Genomic DNA, 27,592 nt, shown 5'->3' with positions numbered 1-27,592 from the left:
TTAAAGTTAGGATAAGTGAAAGCAACCCAGCTTCTGACTGACTGCTTACTGCTTACTTAATGGTGAAAGGAGGGAGCAGTGACTGTAATGGAGGACAGTTGAATAATTTGTTTCCCTTGTTCAAAAACAATAAAGCATTTTGGAACTTGTTTTTACTTTATTGACACTGCATGGCTGGCTGTATGGTAAATTGCACCCACCACTAGCACCTTTCATCTCATATTGAGTGCAGCATGGAACACCAGCAGGCCCACGAAACAAATGATGCCTGACGCCTTCCTGCTCTATGCGCCCTCCTATTTGCATCTCTATTGATTGTTGTTTTTCTCTCTCAATCTTACCTTTCTCTCCCCATCATTCTTCCTCTCCACTTGTTTATGGAAGGTAAGGAAATGAATGGGGCTACCAAGCATGAGCCTTTTGACCTGGGTCTTTTTGTAAGTGTGTTGTTGTTGAAAGGGTCACTGCAATATAGATTTTTTTTTTTTAAATGCTGTCCCCTGCAAACCATGTCATTAGCGGAGAAGTCAATCGGTGTCAAGGCTTACAAAACTCCACTGCCTCAAGACCTCTAAATCAGGCTGGGCAAAAGCGTAGCTCCATTTAAAGGAAATCAATTGCCTACATTAGCTGTGATTTTCTTTCATTATACCTGTAGTTTCAAATGAAGTACAGTTTTATTCTGAGTCTATTCTTGGTTTCGCAGAATAGGAATGATTTACAAGTATTTGACTCCTGAACAGCCAGTGATGAAACCTGAAAGCTTCTGAACCATATAACTGAGTAAATGGAGGATGCTAAGCTAGCAGTTTGTATGGAATGGGCAGAAAGAGCATGGCAGGTGCTTGGATTTTGTTGTGTATGTTCTGATTCAGGCTCTCTTTTTTTTCTTCACAGCATGCAAAAGTTTACTCAACAAAAAATCAGATGGTGTTAAGGTAAGAGAAGAAGCAATTATGAGTCGTTATTAGAATTTTAAGATGTTCAAATGATCACTGATTCTTAATTTTCTAAAATAAGTAGAGAGCTGAAATACATAATTAATATTTATACATATGTGTGGTGGCCTTGGAAAACCCTTCACATGGTGATTTTTTGACATACTATGTATAGTTCTACAAGCTTCCCTTTTTTTTTTCCACAAGTGGAAGTTATAGCATTTATAAAATCTGCTTACCCCCAATAGTGAAAAGGGAGAAAATAATTTTTAAACGTCGCAGAAATTTAATCAGGCAGACTGACTGTTTTTACCTCCACATTTGTTAAACAGGCTCCTTATGCAACATAAGTGGCAAGAAGTTGGTGTTTTTATTTGTTTGTTTGTTGTCAGAATTCAGGCACAGTAATATCCAATAGGTTTTCCCAGACTGCCTCATATATGAATAAAAAAATTCCTGCAAACATTTTAAGACCTTAAACCTTAGACCTTTTTTTTTTTTTTTTTTTTTTTTTTTTTTAAAAGTGTTTTACAGCTTTAAAACTAGTTGTGATGGTGGATGACTTTATATGCATATATGATTTAAATAACATGTGGACTGATGATTCTATTAATGAAAAATTTTTATCGTTATGTGTGTGTCTTCATTTTAAGGATACAGTATAAGGCTTATATTGTGCACATTACGGTTCTAAATATACTTTTTGCCCACACAGGACGTTCATCAAAGAGTTTAATCACACAAGCATGCAAATACCCTGTCAGTGTAATAATTCAGTGTCCATTATTTCCCATGACCATTATATCCCATGTTGTCCATCAGTCTGAACGGGAAAATGTTGTATGTCTCCTCTCTGCTGCAGCCCCAGACAAACAACACTAAAAACAGTGTAGTGAGTGCTGTAGTGAGTGCCCTGAAGGAGAGCAACATGGCCTCCTCCACACCAATGGTATCTTATATCTGCATTTAACAGCCCTTTACTCTATACCCAGTGTGCTGTGCTGTACTGTAGACGTCCATAGATCATCCAGTTGCTAGTTTGTATTTGGTCCACCTGTATGCTTTCGTGCAATCCTGCTGTATATTTTTGTGGTGGTGTTTTCTTTTGCAAGCATGTCATAATTTAAGTTTGGCTTGGTATGGCTTTTTATGTCCTGCTATTCTCTTCTCGCCCTGTGTAGACCATATGTGTATACGCTCACATGGCAGCTTAGCTCACTCATTCTAACTAATACACACACAGGTTTCTGTTAGCCACATATGGAAGTTGGATAATTAAAGTCAATGTATCCTTTCAGGATTGGGCAAAGTGCAGTAATGGTCACTGCTGTAGTTTTGACGCATTGTTAAGGAAACAAGGGCAACTGGAAAATATGAGTTAGTACTCAACTCTACAAGTACAAACTCTTATAGTGTCATAAAATATGAGACAATCACATTCTAATATGCAAATACAGCCCATGGAGTACTGTTTTACCAGGGGAGGGGGTAGGAGTGTGCAGGGTTGGAGGCATTTACGATATGCATATCCATCATATCTGGATTTCTTGTTTAGGGTAAAAGTGTACACAAGTTTTTGTGCGCCTACACTGTTTTGTAGAAGTAGAAGTTTTGGAGAAGTTTTATATCTGATTCAGTAACACGTCCTCAACACAACCTTGAGATGACTCTAAAGTAAATACCCCCATGCTTTTTTCTGACTTCCCAAATTTTCACATGCAGTTAAATGATATGGGTCACTCAGTGTCCTGTAGCAAATCTGCTTCATCACCAGGCTCACTGGGAATTGGTCTGTAATGGAAGTTTTCTGTCAGTTAGATGAAGAAAAGGACAAAGCTCACAGTGTGCTCTCACCAAAAAGGTTAACCTGGGCCTAGAAGAAGCTGAAGGAATGTAAACCAGCTCTCAGTGAATGTAGTTTCCCTGCTCGAAAACAGCCATGAGATGAGAGCAGTGCACCCTGCAGGCTCAGCCAGAAGAAAGTGAATTGACACTTGAAATGGTCTGTGCTTGTACATGCTGCCTAGAGAGCTGAGCGATGAGCATCCTGGGACCTCCGACATGCACCATAAAAGCACACTGTTAACCTGTATCCCCCACTAGAGTTTGTCTAGTTTGTCTTGTGGGCATGTGTTCTGTTCCAGATATTAAATGCATGTCATCGTCAAAGTTTAATTGTAGCATGCATTTATCTTTTTGGTAAAAGGTGACAAAATCATAATTATTCTTTCCTGTTTTGCATCCTACAGGAGCCACAGACTACAGTAGTGCACAACCCAGCAGATGGTACCAAGGTCAGTCCTTCTGGTGGATATGTTCTGTGGAGCAGGGATTAAGTGAAAGGATAAGTTTTAATATGGGAATCAGTGCCGTGTTTTAGGAAAAAAGGGCCTTTGCATACACTAGTATGTGATCATCCTGTAAATTTCATGTGCTAATGTTGCCTACTCTGTTTGGTTCTTGTGAATTTTTCTCTGTCGTTGACTCTGCGCAGGGCTCCACGGAGAGCTGCAATACCAATGAGGAAGAGGATATGAAAGGTAGGAAAGGTACACAACCCTTCTCTGCTCTTTTCGGCATGCCTCCAGCACTGTGGCCTCATGATGATCAGTACTGTTGTAATAATGGGAATCTCTCTCCTTGTCAAGCCGTGCCGTAACCACCATTTTCATTTTCAACAGTTAATTTGCCAGACAGGCTTTAACACACGCACTGGTGGTTAGACATAAAAGCCTGTAATACAGCAGTTTATTTCAGAGTTAAATGATCACACGATTATCATGCATAACTGATGTATTAAGTGAAATGAAGCTATATAACTGGGAAGACTGGAGAGAGATTAAAGTAAGTATTGACAAGTTAGATCAAAATCTGTGTCAATACATAAGGAATGCTGATATGCATGACTGTGGCACTAGTGAATAAATCAGCTTAGTGAGAAGTAATATCTAGTGGAAATTAGGCCTATGCACAATTCAGCCTAACCACTTGATTAATTTTGTACACTCATGTAATCATCTGCATTTCTGTCTGCTTTTTTGTGGGAGGGATTTCTGTACCCTGTATATGGTAAAATGCTGTATGTATAGGGGTGTGTGTGTGTGTGTTCTTGACTCTGTTAGCTGGTGTGTGCTGTGACCATTCATTAGCATGTTTTAAAAGAACTTGGTCACAGTCCTCTATGAAGGCTCAACACTCCACTGCTGAGGCTTTGTTCCCTCATTTCCTCTCCTTAGTTACCTCTAACCTGAAGAGCATCTTATCTTCTCAGCCACATCAGCGGCATGATTCAGGTGATGAGGACAGGAAATTGGAGCGGAGGCTCAGGGAAAGGTTTCACCAAGTTCATGGCTGTGATTACTAACACTGCTGCATCACGCCACAGCCGGCTAGACGCTGTTACTTCAGCAGTGCTAGTTCACACTGATAGAGCGATCTGGGCAAAGAGCAGATATGCTGATGTGATTACCATGGAGTCCCATTGGCTATTTAGACTGTGTCTGTGTTGTTATTAGACCAAGGCTGAATTAATAGAACCATTTTATCCAGACACATCCTCCTCCAGCTGCAGCTTAATGCATAATGTTATTGTAATATTGATAAACTTGCAGCAGAGTGAGTGTGTGTTGGTGTGTTTTTCTCCCGGTGGTGTGCGTTGTGCTGGTTTTGGGGCCGTGCCAGTGGAGAGTGCTCAGGGGGCCAGCAGTGACAGTGCGGTGATGAGTCAGTGCAGTGCCGGGGACGAGCCGCCCGCTCTGGTGGCATCACCACAGTGCCCACCAGCCAGTAAGTCACAATCCTCTGCTGCCACGCAGCATCTTTTGCCCCTTTCCCATAATCCTTCAGATTTTTTCACCCCTGTGGTCAGTGTGTGAAGTCTTCCAGTTACTACTCAGAGCACTTGCAGCCACTCCACCACCACTGATCAGTTCCCCCTCGAATCAGGATGTTTGCTGTGTTCTTCTTCTACTCTTCCCTCTCAGATCTCTTGGCTCATATGCCATGCTCCTAGTGATTTTTCTCCTGTCCACTTGCTACTGATGATCATGCTGTAATTTGCACATTTCGGCTTTTCCATGCTATTTTAGGCCCCTTCGGTCTCCTCTGCTCCTCCGGCCTCCTTTTTGAACATCTGTGATGTCTCTCTTCCTTTTGTCCTTACCTGCTTCACTTTTCTCCCAAGTCTGGATGATTTTCTAGCCCATAGCTATTTTTCCAGTTTGACTTTACTTAGAAGTCAGAGCTTCTCTTCCTTCAGGCACCTTGTACCCCTTAGCACCCTTTTCAGACAGACGTATGACTGTGTATGCCTTTCTATCGTGTATTTTTGCCAGGGGGGTAACACGTTAAGTCGCTTATCTTCATGGTTGATGTGATGTCACTCTATCTGTGCTGTTTAGTGCTGCTTTTAAGTGAATAAAATTCATCTTTAGAGTATCAATAATGCATTGTGATCTCCAACCACACCATCTTTTTACTGTGAACCTCAAATCTTTGCCTCTGTAGAAAGAGGGAAACAAGACCATTTACAGGTAGGAGGTATTTGTTAGAATATAGATGGTTGTTATTTGTTTTTATATGACTTAACTACATAGTTTTAAGCAACATTTTCTTCATATGATAGTCTTGAAAGTCTTAGAGCTTTAGAATTAGTGCTCAGTGCTCTGTGTAAATACTGGATCAGTGAAGTTAAAATGGTAATCATTGTTGCATTTGGGATTTAAGATGAAATGGTGAGTATGAGACAGAAGGGCATAGTGGCATACTCTAGACTTTAATCATTTTGCATAATAAGAACTTAGTGACTTATTTTTAAAACCATGATTGAATTATAATGTTTACAGTAGGATTACAGAGACAAAAGAAAAGCAAAGTTAAAATCTCCAGTTGTGTGAGAGTTCTAGAGGAAAGTTTTATTAGCGTCAGACTGAAGATAGATTGGCATTAGAGATAAAATGTGTGGCGGTCTGAAAAACCTGTCTGATGTTGTTCTGGCTGAAATAACTGCAAACAGCCAAAAAAAGTTTTTTTTGGCGTTTTTATTTATTTATTTTTTTTTCCCTGTGACACATTTTGGCACTTTAACCTTAAGAAATTAAAAATGAATGTCGCCAAAACAACATGTATTATTTTATTTAGTTTTTAATCTTTTCTCTGCTTCCAGCAAACATTGTGTAAAGAGCCAGAAACGAGGTGGTAAAAACAGCCAGTCTGCATAAATATGCCAAAAACCTTGCTAGCTAAGCGTGATTTCCTCACACAGTGAATATCACGCTTTGATCAAGTTGTTGGATAGTTACCTACCAAAGCACACACACGAGTCAGTTCAGTTTGTAATCCGAAACCTTCCGTCAAAATGTCTAAGATGGTCCTGCTTAACCTGCTTAACGTATGGTACGAGTATATATTTCAGTTCTACAGTATATATTTCAGTTCAGGAAAGCCTGTAGGTTTCAGAAATATAATATAGAACAAAATATTGAGATTTCACCAAATCAGAGGTTTTCTGAGGCCACCATACAAATGATTCTCAGCTGAAAAAATCTCACAAATTGCATACATGTGGATTTCTGTAAAGTTGCTTTGTGACAATGTACATTGTCAAAAGCGCTGTAGAAATAAAATTGAATTGAATTGTATGCAGCAGAACTGCAAAGATTACATGTTCAAAGCTAACTGTACTAGAACTGCAGCACATTCTCCATCCTCCAGTCTCATCCTTTCCTTCTTCTTTCTTTTTTTGTCAGTGTAAATGTGACTTTTTCTGATGCCTTTAATAAGGAAGGAGGCTAATTAAAGAGCTTCCTCCTTCTGCTGTATTACCAAGACGTCTCCATTAACATATGGGCTGCACAATATTGATCGATTTGCAATATATTAAACAAACTGTTTGTGTTGCAGTTGAAAAATGGCCTGCATTCATTTACACATTATTAGTTTTTTTTTTATGGCCACACCAATGCCACAATGAAATTGATCAAAACACAGACAGAACATTTCTCTGGAACATCTGAGCTCAGTCAGAGTGCATCTGCAATATCAGTGTTGTAAAAGCGAATATGAATATTGTGCAGTCCTAACATATTGCATCTTTTTTCCAACATCTCTTATTTTTCACTTTTTACAATTGTTAATATTCATTCATAATTTTCATTAACCTTCTATGTTTTTTTCTGCATTAATTTGTTCTGTTGTACATGATCTGTAACTGCCTTTGTCTATGGTGGATTAATAATGCATTGCTTTGTACTGTGTGCTTCTAACGATGGAGTATTTGGTATCCTGTGTGACATGGCTTGCAGTAACCTGAGGCAGTCTACATTCTGTTAAATGCTTTGGCCTGCAGCTGATTTTGCATGTTATAACCAATGTGGGCGCAGGTCCTTTGCATATCCTCTGCTGTCACCAGAGTGGCGTTGTGGTCCATGTTGTGTGTTGCAGCTGTGGTGCATGACATAAAGCGCATGGCGTGGAACAGTTCAGGACATGCCTCGTGCCCAGAGTTAGAGCCTGCTCAGTCTGTTCCTCATGCTTCTGCTGAGGGGGGCAGGAGTGTGGCCTCAGCCCAGTGTAAGTGCTTTGGGTAGTTCAGGACAGACATATACATACAGAGTATGTCTGTTGACACACTGGGGGTGTAGGGCTACTTCTGTCATACGAGGAGGAGGGACTGACTCATGTTAAAGGGGCTACAGAATTTTAGTAAGCAGGATTTGTACAAATGTACTAATTCACATTCACTCACATGCACGCACACACACAATCCCCAAGCTGTACATTTAAGTACAAGCTGTTATCAGTGTCTTGGATCATGAGAAGCCTTAAAAATTACTCTCCATTCCTTCCCCTATTTTTCCTTTCGGCTGTGTAGCTCGTAAGCAAGAGATTATCAAGATCACTGAGCAGCTAATCGAGGCCGTGAACAATGGAGACTTTGAGGCTTACACGTAAGCGAGACACGAATACAGTGACTCTTACAATACTGACATGACTTCTGATAGTATCGTGCAAGTTTTAAGCACTGAAAGAGTTTAAATGTCTTACAGGAGAATCTGTGACCCTGGGCTGACTTCATTTGAGCCTGAAGCTCTGGGTAACCTGGTGGAAGGGATGGATTTCCACAAGTTTTACTTTGAGAACTGTAAGTTATAGTATTTTGTAATTCTTAGATAGTACTTTTTTAGGTAGCAGTCATTTAAATGAATAAATTAAGATTTTTCATTATTGTAATTGCCTAATGTGTGAAAATGGCTGTGCCTGATCTAGTGTTGAGTAAGAACAATAAGCCAGTGCACACCACTATCCTGAACCCCCATGTGCACCTGATTGGAGAGGATGCAGCGTGTATCGCCTACATCCGCCTGACGCAGTACATCGACAGTCAGGGCCGCCCGCGCACCTGCCAGTCTGAGGAGACGCGCGTGTGGCACCGCCGTGATGCCAAGTGGCTCAATGTGCACTTCCACTGCTCAGGAGCACCAGCTGCACCCTTACAATGAAGCCTGCAGGGCACAGGCATGCACACTCACTCACTCACACACACATCACATTCCTCCCAGTGAAATACACCTCCTTCCATTTCTTTATAAACTCTGTTTTGTTGTTGCAGGTTGCCTGGATTCCTAACGATGGGAGTGTTTGTTCCTTGTAGCCGGATGGGCATGTAGAGGCCGGATGGACGACAGCAAGTTACAGACACGCTATTGAAGAAATCCGATAACATCCAGTCCAACTGTCAACACCACCTTACCTGTCCAACCTTTGACCACTAGGATCCGGCTGCGGCTGTGGCCCCGCCCACGGGACGGTGCATGCATATGATGCCCACACGGGGGCGCTGTCTAGTCTTTTCCCATGGAATCATCTTTTTTTGCCCATTAAAGATGTCCAGAAGGTGTTGTAAGTACTGATCTATGAGTTCATAACTATACTGTATATTGTAAAAATTGCTAGAAGCTACAATGGAGTTTGTAAGGCATTGATATGTAAGTAACATGCAACTGGGGTGTAAAGGGGAGGGTCGATACACAAGATAGAAATCTTCGCCTTTAATGGCTGAAGTTTAAATAGGTGTAATCTAAATCCTCCAGCTCATACACTTTGTAGAATTGGGATACAAATTATTTAGAGAATTAAGGAAACATGTCCACCAATTAAGAATGTCCTAAAATTCTGGAGAGTATAGGTATACTTCATATCAAGAAGCACCAAAGTGTAGTCTTTAGGCAATTAAAGGAGTGTTTCTTGGTTTGTTTGTTTTTTTTTTTGTTTTTTTTTGGGTTTTATGGTTTTTTGTTTCTTGTGTTTTTAAACTAAGGTCTGTGGGAATGTTTGCGTGGTTCTGGGTTTTAGTATTCTGTGTTACTGTGTTTATGTGGAACTTTTTTCGTCTTTGATTATCAGAAAGTATTTTGTGTTAAGCAATTCATTTTTATGGTTAGTTTTAAAACCTTTTTAACATAATACACTTGTAAAGATATACAAATATATATTTAAATGAGATCAAGTGAAATAAGGTTCACCGTAAAGGTGCAGCAAATGATTAGATTCTGTTTAATGTGTGTTTGTGCATGTGTTTGTATGGACATGTGATTTAACACACCACTGATATATTACTGTAGGTAGGACCGCTCCGCCTCTAACTGTGTGCATATTGGAGAGTGTTTGAGAGCCCATGTGAACAGACATAGTGCTATAGAAAGGGCACTAAAAGCTAGACGTAGAGCCACTGTTTAAATTTCACTTTAATCATGGGAACAGAGACCCTGTTTCATACACAGCCAAGTGCAAAGGGGAACACACACATACACATGCTGATCAAAAACCCATTCCCAAATCAGAATGCACAGCAGTAGCAGTCACAGACCGCCTACCTTACGGAAATATGATTGAAAGTTTAGTGTGCAGAGAGATAACTAGCCTGTTTGTGTCAAAATGGCACACAAAAAGACATCCATAGGTTAATGGATGTTCATATGTGGCTGTGGATACAACTCCTGTCCAGATTTCAAACATGCACACAATCACACACTCACTGGACGTTTGTGGCTGTTCTCCTCATGGTGGTCTGTCATCACCCTGTCTTACACAGCTGTGTTGTACTTATGGTTCAAGCCGGTGATGGGTTTGTGCACTCACTTCTTAATGCTGTGTTGCACACACATAACATGCCTATTAATCCCGCCAGCATTTCCTTGGAGTCCAATGTATATGTATATAGTACAAATACAGGGTTTAAGGCACTGGCTGTTATAAACCATCGCAGCACAATTGGCCTGTTCTGATCTTGGTGACAGGCATTATTTTAAAAATGCGTTCCTTTTCACCACACTCCAGTTCATGCACTAGATCTGAGTAGGATGTTATTAAACAGCCGTGTGTTGTAAAGTTTTCTGAAACAAATCCATCCCATGATCCACTTGCTGATTGTGTATTTTCTATGATGGAAGAGTTCTCAGTCTGTGTATATACATGTGTAGGGCTTTGGTACATATCAGCACTGTAACTCTGCACGTGTGAGTGTGTATGTGTGTGTCACCTTCATCACAAAGCCCTCTTAGTGACGCTTGTTTTGTCTTTGTTTCTGGGAGAATTGCTTCCATGCTTGGGCAAGTCAGTTTTATTTTTTTTTTATTATTATGATGATATGATTTTTTTTTTTTAAACCAGTTGCGAGGTTATTTTTCTGTATGTTGTCAGTTACTTTAACTCTGTAGATCTGAAATGAAAATGGATCAAAAAAACAAAAAAAAACAAATGAGGACACATTAACTGATAGGCTAGATAGATTTCTAGAACAGAGGTCCCTCCTCCTAAAGCTGGGAACAAAACCCTGAGCCAGCACCTTCTGGCTTTCCTATCCAATCCAAGGCAAGTCCAAATATGCAGCTTAATTAATATGATGATTATGCATGTTCTCTTTTCTTGGTGAATCTTTTCTCCGCCGTGTGATTTAAAATGGGAAAAAAAAATTGTTCTTGTTGCATCTCTGACATGAAATTCCCTCCATCTGGAGATGATAAATAGGTGATGTACCATATTTAAAAATGAAAAAAGTAACAAAAAAAGGAAACAACAACTCAGCTTTGTATGCTCCCCTCATTCTGAGTAAATCTAATGCATTGTAATGGTATACTATTGGGCTACGTATATGAATGCTGGATTTTGCATGATCATACATTTAATAAAACCATGAACTGACAACCATTGAATGCTTGTCTGATTGCTCAAAGATCTTCACTGGAGTTTTGCAGTTACTAAATCTGCATGTGTTTAATAAAACACCATTTCAGCATTTACTGCCAAGTGTTTTCCAATAACAAGAACATTAATGAAAATTAAGGAACTAAAATATATACAATTCAAGTAATGGACTTTCAGAATAAATTATTTTTAATTATGTGGCAGTGGAACACATTTTCTCTGCCCAAGAAGAGATTCTGAGATTTTGTATACAGCGTTGCTACCCAACTTATATTCATTCTCTCTCTCTCTCTCTCTCTCACTCACTCACTCACACACACACACACACACACACACACACACACACACACACACACACACACACACACACACACAAACACATTTCCTCCGTCTACCTGTCAGCACACAGTGTACTGTCTTGGGCTCCCAGAGGAACAGAGCAGACTTATTTAAGGGCCGTTCTTGCTGCCTAGACCCCAGAGCCCTGAAATGGAGGCCGAGTCTCTCGTTTCGGCAAGTGATTAATCAAACTGTTTCCTCTCTGCACTCCTCCTACCATCTGATAACGCAAGCTACAGGACAGATAACACATTCAGTCTCCTTTCACTCACTTCACCCCAAACACAACAGGAGGAACAGGAAGCTGACACGCCAGAGTGCCTTTATCGTGTGCATTTATTTGCAGATGTGCGTTTTTACCTGATTTCAAGTTGACCAAAGAAGACAACAGAATATACTAGTGTTGATGTACAGTACAGCCACTGGAACTAACTTTTTCACTTATATGCACAAACACAATCATACACACATACACACAACCTTACTCCCTCATTGGCAAGTCTCTCAGACACAACACATCTGGTTTTTGGCAAAGTTACCTCATTTGAGCCCAGCAGTTTAGTTTGGCACAGTTAGAGATGGCAAGTCATGTCGGAAACACTGCTGACCTCATTACATTAAACACTGGAACAAAACCATATCTGGTCATCAGCACGGGTTCCATGTTCTTCATACACGTTCATGTGCTGATTAAGTTGGTAGTGCAGCTGCCTGTGACCTATCAGTCTGGGAAGCATGCTAGCCAATCATTGATCCCAAAACTCAACAGACAAACATTCCGCTCTTCATTTCTTTTGAAAATCCAATATAAAAACATGTTGAAAGTGCAATGGCCATATGCTCTGGCCCTGGAATGTTTTAGTTCAGTGGTATGAAGCTGGTTGTGAAACAGCCAGAATCTAATTCTGACATTTACAAATCGAGATAATTTTAAACATCAGCAAACGTCTGAAATCTTAGGTGACACATACTCAAATACTTCTCTGCTTGGCAGAATTTAAAAAGTTCACTGTGACCAGCCCTTCACATCCACTTACCTAAGTGTTTCTAACCTTTCTGAGACCCTGTGCATTTAACTCATTAGCTAAAGGATACATTGTGAAACACAATTTCCCACAATGCAAATAATGAGCTCCTCTGTCAGTTATCCAAAATGCAACTAACTAGCTCTTATGTCCTTATCTTGGCAATTAAATAGGTGTACTGTCCTCCTCAAAATGTACAAACTCTGTTTCTCAGCTCCCTTTAAAGCCGAGCTCTCAGACACATGGCAGGCGTCCACTTGTCCTGGTTGGACCTGCAGTGTGTGTGTTGGGACGCGGGGAGAATCAAATGTCCTCTGTCCTGCAGTGGCGCGGCCCTGTGTGCTCCGGGGTGGAGCAGGGTTCGATATGGGCTTCTAATCCTCATCGTGCTTCTTGGTGTCAGCTCCAGCTGGCGTTGTGGAGATCATCTCGGAGCCAGCTGGGCAGAGGCTGTCCCAAGCGCTTCAACAGCCTCAACAGCTCCACATTCTGCTCTCTGTAATGCTCCGACAGAAAGGCCCGCGACTACACACAAACACGTGCACATTAAGAAGAAAAGGTCACACCACCAACAGCAACGCTGAAACATGCTGATTCTCTAGCACAGGTGTATTTTGGGATAAAGGTGGCATAAGGTGTGTGCAATAAATCTTGATATAAATAGATGGAGGTGTGAGTGTCCTGCATTGTACCAGGTTCTGTTCTACTTTCTGAGCATAGCTGCCTGCTGTTCTATTCCTGTGTTAAAAGCCACAGGATCTTAATAATGAATAAATACAATTACAAGTAACACATCATTGCTAAGTGCTTTTTTTTTGCGGAGAGTCATTAGTCTAGTTGATAAATTAGCAATGTAATTAAAACTTTATTTATTACATGACCCTCAGATCTTTCAGTTTTAGGTCCCATTTGCTTATGACCTGATTAATATACTCCTGTCCTCAGACCTTTTCAACGAATGAATAAATGAGTTAGTGTAATAAAACAGTCATATTCCAAATTAATGTCTTCTTAAAAGCTTCCTAGTCTTGAGGCGGATATAAAGCATTTATGCAGGAGAAGTGAAAATTACCTCTGGGCTCATGTCGGGGTATTTCCTGCCTTTGCTCTTGCCCAGGCAACGCGTTCGGCCTGCATCCAGTCTCTGACACCAGAAGCCTTTACTCTCATCAAACCTACACACACACACACACACACACACACAATAAAATGGATTTAGATGATGTCTAAAGATAACATACAGACTTGAAACTGTAAAGAAAGTGAAAAGATTTCACTCTTGAGTAGGACTAACAGTAATGGCTGTTCTTACGTGAGTGCCTGAGTATAGTTGAAGAAGGGTGTAACACCCAGAAACTTCTGCACGCTGTCCATCACCTGCACTGGCTTGGACCGCAACATGAGTCCATCAACAATCAAAAGCTACAAACAGACCAGCAACAGTCACACAAACCGACCATCACTATGATTGTCATAAAGCTAAAGGAGCAGTTTGTCATTTTTAGAGCACTCTTCATCCTGCCTGTATAAACTACATAATCCAATCAGTTATCACACTATTTCAAGTGATCATATAAAAACAGCACAACAATATTGTAAATGAAATTAGTAGTAAGATAGTAACCTTAAGTCACATCTGCTACCAACTAGACTAGAAATACACAATGTTAAACTATATATAATGTTTAAATATATACACAATATATTACTAATGTCTACTCTGTAAAATAGTTTAACTAACTACAAGCTACTTAATGTTAAAAAAGAGCAATGCTCCCACCTCCCTATGGGAAATACAATAAAAATACAGCTTCACAACTTAACTAATTAAGATTACTTAACTAATATAAACTAGCTCATCAATTGATTACCAAACTGCAGCTATAAAATTACTGTATACACTATAAAAGGTGTGTACATGTAAATTTGCTCTTTCACAAGCCTTCCCCTCTCTCCAACTAACTTTATAAAATGAATGTGTGCTTCTTGAGTTGACCTTTAGGAAAACAGGCCGAGCTGAGCAACTTTAATTCGGCTTCGAGCAGAGCTAATTTTCAGGCTGGAAAATGTAAAGAGGAATGTCAAATGAAGAAACTAGCCAGATCCATTACATGACATAAAGCAGTTTTCTACTGCATATTAGAAATCATATGATTATTGCAGGTTTCAAACAGCAGTCATGACAAACTGCAATAACTACAACAGTAATAACAGAGGTGCAATGGCTGTGATGTACAAAGCCACCTGGTCCTTGTGTGTGCTTGTATTTAGCTTTTAGTGGGGGACCAAATATCCGCATAAGCAGCATAAACTACAATTTTTAAAAGGCAGAGATACATTTGGGTGGTCCGTTCTTTCTCTCTCTCTCTCTCTCCCTCTTTCATTCTCTCTTTTTTTTAAAGTGCAAAGTATTTCATTTTGGTTACTTAGGTTGACATTCGGGTTAGATGTAAGTGTATTTGTTTTTTAGCTACAGTATTACACAAGTTACACCACTGTGTGTGTATGTGTGTGCATTAACAATGATTTTGGATTTCTGTAGCTTGTATACATGTTTTTTTTTTCAGTATGGCCCAATTTTATTTTTATCCATCATGAAACTCTCTTAAGATTAATGTTTTTCCAGTGTTTTTTTTTTTTTTTTTATCAGAACTGTTTGGTGCAGATGATCTTTGTGAGTCATTGTGCATCCTGTGTTGGTTTGGGTTTGTGTGTGTGTGTGTGTGTGTGTGTGTGTGTGTACCTGACTGGGCTGGTAGTAATGGAGCCAGCGCTCTAAATGGCTGCTGTAGTATCCCGGCTGCAGGCAGCGGCGGTGCAGAGTGAGCAGAGCTGCAGGAGAGGAAGAACCTGCAGAGATCACCTGCTGGAATGTGTAGTTCAGAGCCACGGGATCCTGGTGAGCCCTCTGATGCTGCACAGACACAAGTGTTTGCATGTGTCACAGAGCAGAAGAAAGAGAGAGTTAGTGATTACAAAACAAAGACAGCAGGTGTGAATGCAGAATGGCTGTGCACACTTGCACACGAATGCACACACACACACACACACACAGACGCACACACCTGGTACCAGGAGTACGCTCTGTCAGCTGGGTTGATGAGGATGGTTATGATTTTGGCTCTGGGCAGCAGTGCTGCGGCTCTCTTTGGGACAGCCTCGGTGTCAAAGTAATTAGCACTCTTCTCAAATAGAAAGTCTGTGCTCACATTAGAGGGCACTGGGAAAAAGTCCATGTACCTGATGCAGAAAAAGACATTCAAATTATTCCACAAGCCAGTAGAGCAATCAGACCTTTTAAAGGGCACAATATGTAAGGCAGAAATCATTGAAGTCATCCTCAGGGTTCTCACTACTTTTAAGAAACCTTTCCAGGATTTTTTGCAGGACATTTTCCAGATTTTTATACATGACATCTATCAGTCACAGAAAGTCATGTTATCTGCAAACACCCTTAACATTAAAGTCAAGTATATAACCCTTTTATGACTAAATCACAGATACAGTGCTTTTGCTCCAACATACTCCTCCACAAAAAAACAAGTACATCACATCTAAAAGTTTGCATATCCTTAGGACATAATGAAGAAAGCAAAGACATGTATCTTATAGCCACAAAACATTTAGTGTGTTAGGTTTCATAGATCCCTTATCATGTCCACAATTTTCATTTATAACTGGCTCCAACCTCTTTTGATCATATCTTTATAAACTGTACAATATGACCAAAGGAATGTCCAAGGATTGTATGAAAAACAATAACAAGTTCTATGCAGTGTTATCTGATGACCAAATATGTTTAAAGAATGATTTCAGTGTCTTAATAAGCCAGCTTTACATTTTCCCACGACCCTAGTAATATATCCAACACATTTTATCCATGTTCTCATTTTTGTACTCTGGATCTCAGAGTAATGAAGCACAGAAACAGTGAAATGGTGGAAGTTAGTCTGTCGTTACCAATCAATTCCACGCAGGTAGTGTGGACCACTAAAGAACTGCACCTCCTCAAAGGTGACAGGGCTGAATGAACTGGCAGTGATGGCAGGATGGAGGGAAAGGAACGCATGTAGAGCAGTTGACCCTGGTGATAAAGGGAGAGAAAAATTCATATACATGAATTTGGGCGAATGGGTGATGTGACAAACACGATGCACAATATCTCTCACAATACATGGGTTTTCTAAAGAAAAAAACAAACATCTGACTGCAAAACAGTAATGCTGCATTAAAAAATACTATTTTGAATATTTTGAAGTACACCATTTTCATATAAGGCACTTCCAATTGTTATGAAATGTAAGTTATAAAAAGATATTGTGATATATGCAGTATCTCAGAAAAGTCTATTGTAACACAATTTATCACAATATCAATATTATATTGTCATATTGCCCAGCCCTAATATGCATTCATAAGTGTAAGTGAACACATTTCATTAACATGAATAACACTACTAAACAAAATAATAACACAGACATCTAGATTAGACATTTGATGAGTATCACCTGTTTTCTGAGGCCCAATAACCAGAAACTTGGGCAGCCTATCACATGTCTTTTCTTTCGACCAGATGTCTTTATGCCTCTTATCATGACAAGGATTCTGCTGGGCAAAAAGTCTCATATGAGTCTAAACACAGCCAACAACTAACACATCACTCAAATATTGTTCATTCTTTAAAATGAACTTTTCTGGGAATAAAACCCAACATTCGCTTACACAGAGGTTCTGATATTTTCAAGGTTAAGGGGTGGAAGTGTAATAGCACATACCTGCCACAGGGGGTCTCTCTCATCAGGGAAGATGTGGAAGTATTTCTCAGCCAGGCGCACCGGTGGCAGGGTCTGTAAGCGCAGACGAGTCCAGCACTGCACAAACTTCACCAGGGACTCAAAAGTGTACAGACCCAGGCGATCGTTACCATAATTAGACAGGTGGGTCATGAAAATACTGACCTGAGAACAGGACAGGGAGGAGTAAAGCCTACAACAGGCTTGATGACACCTATTTATGTTAATTATGTGTGTATGTGTGTCTGACCGGATTGAGAAGCACAGTAAGGAACAGCTCTCCACCCCGGATGCTTTTGTCCAGTTCCTGAGGGCCTCCTGGGTAATCTTTATAGAAGATAGTGTGTGTGAAGAGCCCACATGTCTGCCGTGGGAGAACCTGACAAAAACAAAATATAGCCTGGGTCATTCTGTGCCAGTTCAGATAGGGCTGTTGCTGCATGTCTCAAAGTCTGTGAAGTCTCACGTTTTGTTCATTCTTTTTTTTATTTGTTGCTTGTGACCTAAAACCAAAGTCTGTGAAGTATTTTGGCTGAATTCTAACATCTCATTTTTTCACTCCCCTGAAAAATATATTTTCTAATTAAAAAATGTCTTATCTGAGAAGCCATGTTTAGGATTATTCCCAGCCACATGAAATTTGGCGGATATAAAGACCAACTTGTTTTCTATCTGTCCAAATGCTCAGAAGTCATCACAGAAGGGCAGTTCTTTTCTTATGGGGTCCTCGGAAGCTCAGGTTGTCAAAACATCAATCACCTACAGTTCTTTTCAGAACTACAGCAACTCAAAATTATTTTCTTTAGTTCAAATCTTTCATTATGCTAAGAAGCTCGGAGATTGAATAGTCATTTTTCAAGTGCTATAAGGAAATATTTTGGGCTATTGTCAGCTGAAGTGATGCAGGTACAAATTCAACTTGACTATATATAACTAGCTAATCTCCCTCAGTCATGTATAACTTATGTTAGCTAAGTTTAACAGCTAGCAAGTATTTTTGTGCTACAGTAAGCAGATTGTTACAATCTTGTGCTGTATTTCCTAAGCAGAGATTAAAATATAAGTACAGCATAAAAAATTATATGGAAAAAAAGTAGTTTAGTTTTAAAGAACACAAAGAAGATAACTTTTCTTCTTCTTCTTACTTTCACTTATTACTTAGTTGTTAAACAACTTCTTAATATTTATTTTTTCTTTACCTGAATTGATAATACATATTGTCTTTCTTTCTTTCTTTCTTTATAGAATTAATTCCTTGTGTATGTAGTTGTTATTTTATAATTTTTCCCCCTCATCCAAGATAATCAAGCATTGATTTTCTTCATTCTTGCATATAAAAGAATATGATTTTGTGGGTGGGGGCCCCTGTAAGAGCAGTAATTAAGTAGTTCGAAAAGTGCTATGTAGTTGCCATGAAAAACAGATCCTCCTGTTGGTACAAATAAGTAAGCAACTAAAAACTATGTTATGCATTAGTACAGCATTAGCACAGCAATTTATTTATTTATGTATTGCAGTAACTGTTTAGTGAAGAGGGGTCAAATTTTGGCAAACAAAAAAATTGATTAATTGCTATTATCTACACAAAATTATGGAATTTATTCATTTTTAATTATTATTTGATTATTTGATAACTAATTTAAATAAATGTTTAATTAATATTAATTGTTAACTAATATTATGTGTATGTACGTATAGAAATAATGGCTAGTTTATCAATAATGCAGTTATCTTCAGGTGATATTTAAAGTTTTTCTTGTCATGTGTCTTGTCCTATGTGTGAAACCTTTATGCCGCTGTGAATGAAGCCCCTGCGGAAGCGGGCAGGTCTGAGGTGAGGATACTCCTCTGTACTGGTCACTGAAATGCTCCACACACTCTTCCAGGCCTGGTACAGCTGGCTGTGTACTGGGTAAACACCCGAGTGGTGAGGGGCCACAGCATAACCCATGTCAGTGGGGATGCCATGTTCCTATAGGCAGAAAAGCACAGAAACAGCATGGAAACATAAATTTTGTTGACAGAAAGAAAGCTAGCAGGAGGGGAGAGCAGTATGATCCTGTTTGCATAATACTGATAATTATACTTTCTTTCATTCATCATTTTATTCATCATCAAATTTTGTTTCATCTGTAGACCAATATTTATGCATCTGACTTCAAGAGTATACTTCATGAGTTTGGGAAATGATGGTGTGGGTGTAGGTGGTGTGTCATGTTGGGTATATGTGGTTGGTACTGACCTGAGCGAACTGCTTGTTGAGTCTCATCTGATCTGCAAGCACACTGACGTTATGAAAGAGGTGTGGCTGCATGTGGCTCCACATGTGAGGAAACCACCAGAAGTCCTGCCTGTGTCTGAGCAAGGTGTTGTCGCCTTCATCCTCCTCATCTGTACCTGAACAATACATTATATACTTATAAAATTATTATAAATAAATTAAAACATTATGACATTATAAACAAAATAAAAAATGGGAGACAAAAATGATCCTAATCCACTATATTATTGTTAATCACTTCTGTTAACATTATTATATGACGTACCCGTATGGAAGAACTTTCCGGAGAAGCCCAGGTTGAATGTGAAATTGGGGACTAGAGCACGGAGTTTGGTCTGGGTATGAAGCAGAGCCTAGAAAAAAAAAAACTGCCGTTATCTCACACTGACAAACTGAATGTGACACTTGCTGAAGGGGAGCTACTCTTATGGGATTTGATACAACACTCATCAGGAAACATGGTAGACACAAAATGCAGTAGATGGAATAAAGGAGAAGGAGGAGTGCAGATAAGAGTGTTAATGTTTGAGGACTGGGGAAGAAAGAAAGGAGAAAATGTGAAAATGAGACACAAGCCCTCAGGCACAGCAGCATTCTTGGTGAGATTGAGGAATTATCTGGTTATGTTAAAACAGAAACTGGCCTCATTACCCATTTGCTAGCCTCTTGTGAGATCAACAAAACCCCTTGCACTAATAATCATCACACTTAGAATGCATCTGTCCAATCCATATTAATCACGTTAATTGATTAGGTAATGTATTAATGTATTAATCATTATCCATTCAGTCATGGAAGGTAAAGTTCAGTAAATGAGGTGAAAACACTTGTGAAACTACGCAGTAGACACGTATTATTACATATGACCTACTTAGTCATGCTAAATAGGTCACAAGCTATTTATATTTTCTCTCATTTTAGTAATTGTTAATTCCCACCCACTTGCTACTTGTCTCATGACAGCTACCAATCTAGACCATGCCACATCATAACCAGCTGAATCAGCTTGGAAGACAGTGCTAACTGCTCCATACTTGAGCTATCAGATGTCTGAGATAGGCTAGTGTTGTCTGATTGACCAGGGAGAGAGGAATGCCATCCTTCCCACCTAGAAAGCAGGCCCAATAATTATGCTCCCTCAGACTACCACACACCTGGCCTGTCATCGATAAGACCATTATGCCACTCGGGAGCACAATACAGAGTAAACACATTCAAGAGTAAGGTCCTTTATTCTCACCTCCACATCAGCCACCTTCATGCGTGTCCCTTCCTTCCCAACAAAGATATCATCCACATCTACAAGTAGGAATCTGTCCAGTGATAGGCTGAGCCTCCTGCCTGTCAAATAGCCAACTGCGTCCACGAACAGCAGTTTGTGCAGCCAGAAGGACAGACTTGCACCGAAGAGCACACGCTGGATCCCGTCGTGAAGACCCAGGTCTTGTATCACAGTAGCTAACAGCACCCTCTGCAGAATGGAATGTGTTGACAGCTCAGCAGGCCTGGGGCTGGCCAGCAGTACAGGCTCGTAGGTGCTGTGGTTCGACAAGAAGGTGGTCCAGTTGTCAGCAGGGAGTGGGCCGGGTTCTAGTTCACTGGGCCGGGTGATGTAGAGTAGTGGAGCAGCCGGGTTGATCCGATAGTCCCACAGCGGAAGGTTGGAGCGAAGGAAAAGTGGGAATCCTCTAAGCTGGGCGCTGGATGGAGAGTTTTCATTGGCACGGTAGAAACCAATGATACCCACGCCATAGTCTTGGCAGTACTTATCCAACAGCTGCCGGTTCCAGGAGTCCAGGTTGACATACTTGAGCAGATTTTCATAGATGATTAAAGCGTAGCGGCCTTTGCCCCGCCAGGCTAACGCAGGCATATCACCTTTACCCGGAGCTATTTCAGTGTGGTACCTAAAGCGGCTAGACTCCAAGATGGCCACAATCTCCTGGCCCAGCTGGGAGTAAATGCTCTCTATGAACAGCAGCACCACAGGCTCAATGCGTGTAGTGTCTAGCTTCCTTGATGCCTGCCACCGATGACTCAGCTCAGAGGGCGGGAACAGAGGAACCCGCTGGCTAGCAGCGATGGGAGCCGCAGTCACACATTCCCCCAGTGGCAAAGGAGGAGCTTCCTTGATCTTAGGGCCACCACTGACATGGTAGGCCAGGTAGGCCATGGAAAGCAGGCAGAAGAGGATAAGAGCCAGAACCAGGCGGTGGAGGCCCTGCTGGCGCACAGCACGAGTCAACTTCCTCACACCAGCCATGGCTAGCAGGGCCAGGATTGCAGGGAAAGCACCCAAAGATCTTGAGGAAGAGGAACAACCAGAGTTGGCCTAAGACACAGCCATTGCATCTAGGTGACCATGGCACCCATTGCTAGCGACAGGCTCGCCGCTCCTCCTTTCTTTTTCTCTGGATACAGAAAGCAGGTTTATGAAAATGCCCCAGGCTCCAGATGTCGACAGATCAGTCCATGGGATGTATGTTTCTTTTTCATCTATGTTCCTTTGGTGGGTCATTCGTCTGTTTGAACAATAGATACATTGAAGAAGCTAAGGATGCACAGCGCCTTCCTGGTAACAGAAAGTAAAGAGGGATAGATGGAGGAAGAGGGGATGAGAATATGAAGAACAGGGAGAAAAGAGAAGCGAATACAAATTAACCATTATCACAGAGCACATTTAGAGAATGTTATTACAAGTAATAACATTCTTGTCTAAAATAAGACATAAAATAAAGAAATGTACACACCCACATCTTGTAATAATATTCTCACTCTGTATGCTGCCTCTGAAAACTGCACAGCTGACAATATAATGAGGGTTTTTCGTAACAATTCATTATTTTTTTAGTCTCCCAGGTTAGATAAAGCCACTTCCCCACCCCACAGCTCATTCCTGAGTTATTGGTCATGCTGCCTTGCTTCAGCATGCTTGAAGATTAAATGTTTCATTTAACATGCAGATACCCTTCAGATGGAGACTGTTCCTCCTTCCCAATGAGAATGAGGCCAGTTCTAGGATATCTATACACTGAAAAATGTGTTTCATCTAGCAAACTAAAGGGGCAATAAGTTTGTCCCTCTGGAGGGAACCCCTAAATGTTCCATGCAGTACCATACAACTGGGGGATTCCATTTCATAAAAGATTCCAATTACAGCCCCTTACAAAGCTAGAACCATTACCCACTTAAAGAATAACTGAGAAACCACACAATTCACCAGGTATATAAGTTTAACACTTTTCAATATTTTTTCAATGCCACTTCAAATGAAATTTAAGACCAAATTTTCATTAATGATATATCAAATATAAAATCAGTTCAAAATAAATTATATGCAAGGGGAAAAAATATATTATTTATGTTAGTATGCAGTGAGCTTCAGAGTTGTTGGATCACCAGCAAGAGTTGCTCTCCAGCAATTTTTGGCTGATTTTAAAATATTCTCATATTGACATGTCTCTTTATATATTATGCATATCAATTTCATGCATGCCTCAGCTTCATGTGAGTAACCCTGCATTATCCTCCATGTCCAATGTTTTCCAAACGTGCTCATATATATAAAAAAAAAAAAGAAACTGAAATGACCCCAGATTAAGAATGCTTTGTGACCTTAGTATTGTAAGGATCTACCTCAGGTAAGATCTTCACCCAGGTAGAATGTCATGGTTTATTGTCTAAAATTATAGACTACCTAAATTTGAATTTAAGACATTTTAATACACACCAAGGTATTGATAAAATGTCTACACTGTTTGGCACTAGATGTCATTCTGTCTCAAAGCTGATAAATATAGTAACCTAAGTACGTAGTTTGAACTGAATTTCACTCTCCCAACCTTCCTGGTGCTAAAAGCCTGCCTGAGTCTCCTGACAACATGGCAACACACCAAGGCAACTCTGACCCCTCATAGGGAAATGAGAGTGGGCCATCTGCTGAGTTTTCCACTGGATTACACACATGGGCACACAAACAATGACTTGGCTTTTGAATGCTAGAGCTTTTTTTAGATCTCAAAATAACTTCACTCATGATCAATCCTTAATGATCATCCTACATGTAGGCTTTCAGATGTGATAGAAAAAAATGTATGCGTAAGTGCATGTGTCTTTACACTTACATCAGATGCCTCGAGAAAGATGAGGAAAATTCTCTAGATGGGAGTTATATAATATAAAGGGAAATGAAGTTTTCCTCAGGAGTTGCATCAAGTTCTTGTATAAAGAAAATCTCATACTGTAAGTCTGGAATATGGCATAAGCTTGAAGCATTAAGCACAACTCTCTTTAATAAGACATTTCTAAAAACTAATCTCCAAAAACCACTGCATGACAAATTAGGGTGATTAAAAATGAGCTGGCTCAGCACATGTGCCTGGCACCATTTAAAGAGATTAGCTTTGGCTGCCAAAAAAATAACTGCAGTGTAGATTTCGCATGTGTTCAAGCTCAGATAAACACAGTTACAGAGTTCCCATCCTCCCTGTTCTCAGGAATGATGTGTGATGAATCAGAACACCTCTGTCATGGTGTGCATAACAGAAACAATCGGCCACTTTAGCAAAAGTGCAATGCTGTTTGTAGCCACACAGTGGCATAAGGGTCCTAGAATGCCGTTCCACTGAGTCACAACACAGTCAGTTCCGAGAGAAGTGGAGGTATAGGAGAATACTTCCAGACTTATTATTGTAAAATAAAGCAAGACACTCACATTTCCAATTCAGAGTTCCTTTTCGCTACTGTGTAAAGTGTCATTTTCTCCTGTGTGCCATTCCTGTATTCTGTTCCATTCTCCCAGACAGAGATAGACAGACACACAGGGCTCTGCTACTGGCCCACGGAGAAAGATCTATATGGGTGTTGGATGAAATTCTCCTCTGCTTTAGAGATGGAGAGGAGGTATAAGATGTCCTCTAGTACAAAAATCATATCCAGGTAATGTGAGAACAGAACGCTGTACATGGATCCGACAGCCAGGAGATCTGGTTTACACACTACAGTGTTAGTTCCTGACACACTGCCATTTACTGTATAAAGCCATGAAGTTGGCCTTAATCGGCATGTACTTCTACTAATCACTAGGTATATTTCTATCTAAATGTTTCATAAGTTTTTAGCAAATTTAATTTTTTGAGTTTCTATCACAGGCTGTTATAAATATTCTCAAGAGGAACAACTGAAAATGAAATTTTATTATTGTAATATTGTTTGGATTCTTTTTTCCCTCAGATAATATTAGCAATAACATGTACTGTTTGCATGCTTTGTCACTACCAGTGTAATAATTTACCTTATGTTAGCTAGCTTGGACACTGGTTTTAATAACACAATGACAGCCAAATATTAGCTAGCTAGCAAACCTGGCTACTGGTTTTACTTACACAATATAATAGTTAGCCTACTGTTAGCTAGCTTGTTAGTGAACTTAGCTAAGTACTAACATCACATATCTAATTCCGAAGAGCTAACAGCTAATGTAACTAGTTAAGTTAGTTAAGCTAGCAAAGCAGTACACAGTGTTGATTTTATATGATCAAATTTGTCATTATCTGGTCAAACTTTGCACATTTCTGGGGTGTTTTTAATGGTGCAATTAGCTGTGGTCCTTTCTTTGACCCAAATTTAGACCAAAAATGGCTTTAAAAATCTAAGAATCACTGTATTTCTCTATTACAATCTGTAGTCTTGTCAGCACAGTGGTGAACACACTTGTAAATGTACTAATGCTACAAGATTTATCAGTGATAAACATGCTGGAACATGACGAAGCATCTACACCTGCTTGCAGACTGGATTTCTGAAGGACTGCTGATCTGGTTGTGTCACTGATCCAACCAAATTGCTGACAGAAAATTCCTGTGGATGAAAATGTTACTACTGTCCACTAAGACTAACTTCATAATGTTCATGGAGTAAAGCTGAAAAACACCTGGGGTTTTAACACAATCATTTTAGCAAACTTAAAGCTTTAAACATAGCCTTTCATTAAGCTGTAAGCCTTCAGCAACTCATGAAGCTTTAGACAGCAGGCTTTGACATGTTCTATAGCCCCTCTGAAGTACAGCAAAACATTTGGACAATAGCAACATGAGTTTACACACACAGGGGCCCTTTCAGAGGCTGTTAAAGATGTTTGGTGGAAGCAGGACAGTGTTTTGTCACAGCCTGGACTAGAAAGCTCAATAAAGGAGAGAGAACTATGCAAATTCATGACCTTAGGTTGTTTTGTCTGGAAACAAGTTCAGCACATAATCTTAATTACTGATACATTTACACTCAATACATTATTGACTATCTCACATTTAGTTGTCATTCTCATTTTTAACTTTTGTTTAATATTAAAAAATAGATGTTATATTTCCAAAACAGAATATTAACTAGGTTCCATCACAGTCACCAATTATTTTCCGAGATTATATAGCTTTAAATAGCATAACATTAAGCCAAGCCATTTTTGATTGTTATTATATGTTTCAGAAGTTACATATTCATCTAATTTCCAACGCATAATCCATTATAGCTTTAATAAAATTAGCATAAACAGTTCGTCATTTAAAAGTTGGGTCAGCAATTTTAAGTCAAAATGAACATGTCGGCAGCCTTCAATAAAATAAATCTGATGATTATCAGAATCCAACCAATCAGGACAAGGGGCATCTGAAAGTGCCTGTTAGTCATGCTGCCTGAAAATCAGAAAGCTTCCTTCCTTATACTAGCATTCAGGAATTCCTGCCTATGCAATGACTTGAAATTGTTTTGTTGGGTGTGAATGGAGGGACTGTGTTTACTTTGGAGTTTTATTAATTTATTTTGTCTTTAAAAATAGCTGCTTTTATCTGGCTTCCACCAAAATGAGTAAGTATTACTTTAAACCACACCCAGTGTTAAAACTACACCCTTACTATTGTCACTGTGTAGTTATCATGTTATGTTATCCAAAACTACCAACTGCATCCAGATTCCTTAGATCTGGGCCCTTAGATCCATTTCTTAAGAATACTATTTCTTAGTGAAGTCCTATTGATGCAAAATGTTATGGTAAATGAGAGATAGATCCCCTGTCTCAAGGATCACTGGGAGAAACAGACTCTCTACATCCGCCTACCTCTAAGCAGCTGATGCTGATAACACTTTAATTGTGTTTGACTGGACAAAAATCTGCTATAAAAATGCTTCTTGGTTTTGATCCTGTACATACCAAGCTCTTTTAAAATCTGGTTCCTTTTGATCTATAAATGTGGATTAAACTACCCCATAGTTTTGCATGCTGAGATGTCCAGATTTGAATGCCCCATACCTCAGAACTGCTCTTTACCCGAACACAACCTTATAATACTGAAGTCAGGAGATGTCATCCACAGAGGAGAGAGGTTTATTGCTGCCTTTTTGTCTTCTGTGAAGCAAAGCTGCTCAAAGATAATCTCCCTCATTAACCCAGAATAAATATTTAACAATGAAGGATTTGGGTTAAATAGCACTTCATTAGCCTGAAGATCAGTCTCTGAATGGTGCCTATGAAAAGAGAGCCAGGGATACAAAAGAGGGAAGGAAGGGGATGAAAAGGACAGTGAGAGTGAGTATTAAGTGTGAAAGAAAGAGCTACAATGTGTACATATGAACTAGAGAGAGAGAGAGAGAGAGAGAGAGAGAGATGTTCAGTAGCCTATTTAAAAGTGAATGAGGGTGGGTTGGGGGGTGTAATGGAAGAAGCAAGAACAGGAGTGTGTGAATTTAACCCGGAGAGTGCAGGCTTTTGTCACTTCCTTCCCATGCAGGATGTGTTGCCATAATCTGACTCTTAACGTCAAAACATTTCCATTTCCCTGGAGAAGAATGACTCCCAGTGCCCCTTAGACTAAAGCTTTTCTTCATTAGAGCCCACTGCTGCTGCTAACCATCCACACACACACACACACACACACACACACACACACACACACACACACAATGACTAAGCGCTTTGCACCAGGGTGCCTTCTCCCACCTCATTCCCAGTGTTCCCGAGATAGG

The 27,592-nt window shown here is 39.9% G+C and overlaps 2 protein-coding genes across 18 annotated transcripts in view; one reads left to right on the top strand and one right to left on the bottom strand.

Annotated features, from left to right (window-relative positions):
* The window catches only part of camk2g1 (calcium/calmodulin-dependent protein kinase (CaM kinase) II gamma 1), a 60,912-nt gene extending 49,771 nt beyond the window's left edge, over positions 1 to 11,141 (top strand). For 2 of the 16 annotated variants that reach the window (XM_026915399.3, XM_026915401.3), the window contains 10 exons: positions 898 to 938; positions 1,801 to 1,887; positions 3,188 to 3,232; positions 3,433 to 3,487; positions 4,620 to 4,724; positions 7,380 to 7,508; positions 7,810 to 7,885; positions 7,985 to 8,079; positions 8,205 to 8,453; positions 8,548 to 11,141. In XM_026915399.3, coding sequence (XP_026771200.1) covers positions 898 to 938; positions 1,801 to 1,887; positions 3,188 to 3,232; positions 3,433 to 3,487; positions 4,620 to 4,724; positions 7,380 to 7,508; positions 7,810 to 7,885; positions 7,985 to 8,079; positions 8,205 to 8,437 — 866 coding nt within the window. In that variant the 3' untranslated portion in view covers positions 8,438 to 8,453; positions 8,548 to 11,141. The remainder of the gene's footprint in view (positions 1 to 897; positions 939 to 1,800; positions 1,888 to 3,187; positions 3,233 to 3,432; positions 3,488 to 4,619; positions 4,725 to 7,379; positions 7,509 to 7,809; positions 7,886 to 7,984; positions 8,080 to 8,204; positions 8,454 to 8,547) is intronic. The other 14 variants (XM_026915402.3, XM_026915407.3, XM_026915408.3 and 11 more) reach the window with 9 other exon arrangements.
* Positions 11,142 to 11,798: 657 nt separating this feature from the next.
* Positions 11,799 to 27,592, bottom strand: part of ndst2b (N-deacetylase/N-sulfotransferase (heparan glucosaminyl) 2b) — a 51,204-nt gene continuing 35,410 nt past the window's right edge. For both annotated transcript variants that reach the window (XM_034309568.2, XM_034309569.2), the window contains 13 exons: positions 20,820 to 22,151; positions 19,845 to 19,932; positions 19,541 to 19,695; positions 19,085 to 19,270; positions 17,549 to 17,677; positions 17,281 to 17,463; positions 17,014 to 17,110; positions 16,466 to 16,589; positions 15,571 to 15,745; positions 15,249 to 15,419; positions 13,818 to 13,927; positions 13,578 to 13,680; positions 11,799 to 13,030 (listed from right to left, as the gene is read on the bottom strand). In XM_034309568.2, coding sequence (XP_034165459.2) covers positions 12,905 to 13,030; positions 13,578 to 13,680; positions 13,818 to 13,927; positions 15,249 to 15,419; positions 15,571 to 15,745; positions 16,466 to 16,589; positions 17,014 to 17,110; positions 17,281 to 17,463; positions 17,549 to 17,677; positions 19,085 to 19,270; positions 19,541 to 19,695; positions 19,845 to 19,932; positions 20,820 to 21,842 — 2,670 coding nt within the window. In that variant the 5' untranslated portion in view covers positions 21,843 to 22,151 and the 3' untranslated portion in view covers positions 11,799 to 12,904. The remainder of the gene's footprint in view (positions 13,031 to 13,577; positions 13,681 to 13,817; positions 13,928 to 15,248; positions 15,420 to 15,570; positions 15,746 to 16,465; positions 16,590 to 17,013; positions 17,111 to 17,280; positions 17,464 to 17,548; positions 17,678 to 19,084; positions 19,271 to 19,540; positions 19,696 to 19,844; positions 19,933 to 20,819; positions 22,152 to 27,592) is intronic.

This window comes from Pangasianodon hypophthalmus, chromosome 12, assembly GCF_027358585.1.
Source record: "Pangasianodon hypophthalmus isolate fPanHyp1 chromosome 12, fPanHyp1.pri, whole genome shotgun sequence".
NCBI classification, from domain to species: domain Eukaryota; kingdom Metazoa; phylum Chordata; class Actinopteri; order Siluriformes; family Pangasiidae; genus Pangasianodon; species Pangasianodon hypophthalmus.
The sequence above is the reverse complement of the archived record's forward strand: the minus strand, read 5'-3'. Positions and strand labels throughout refer to the sequence as shown.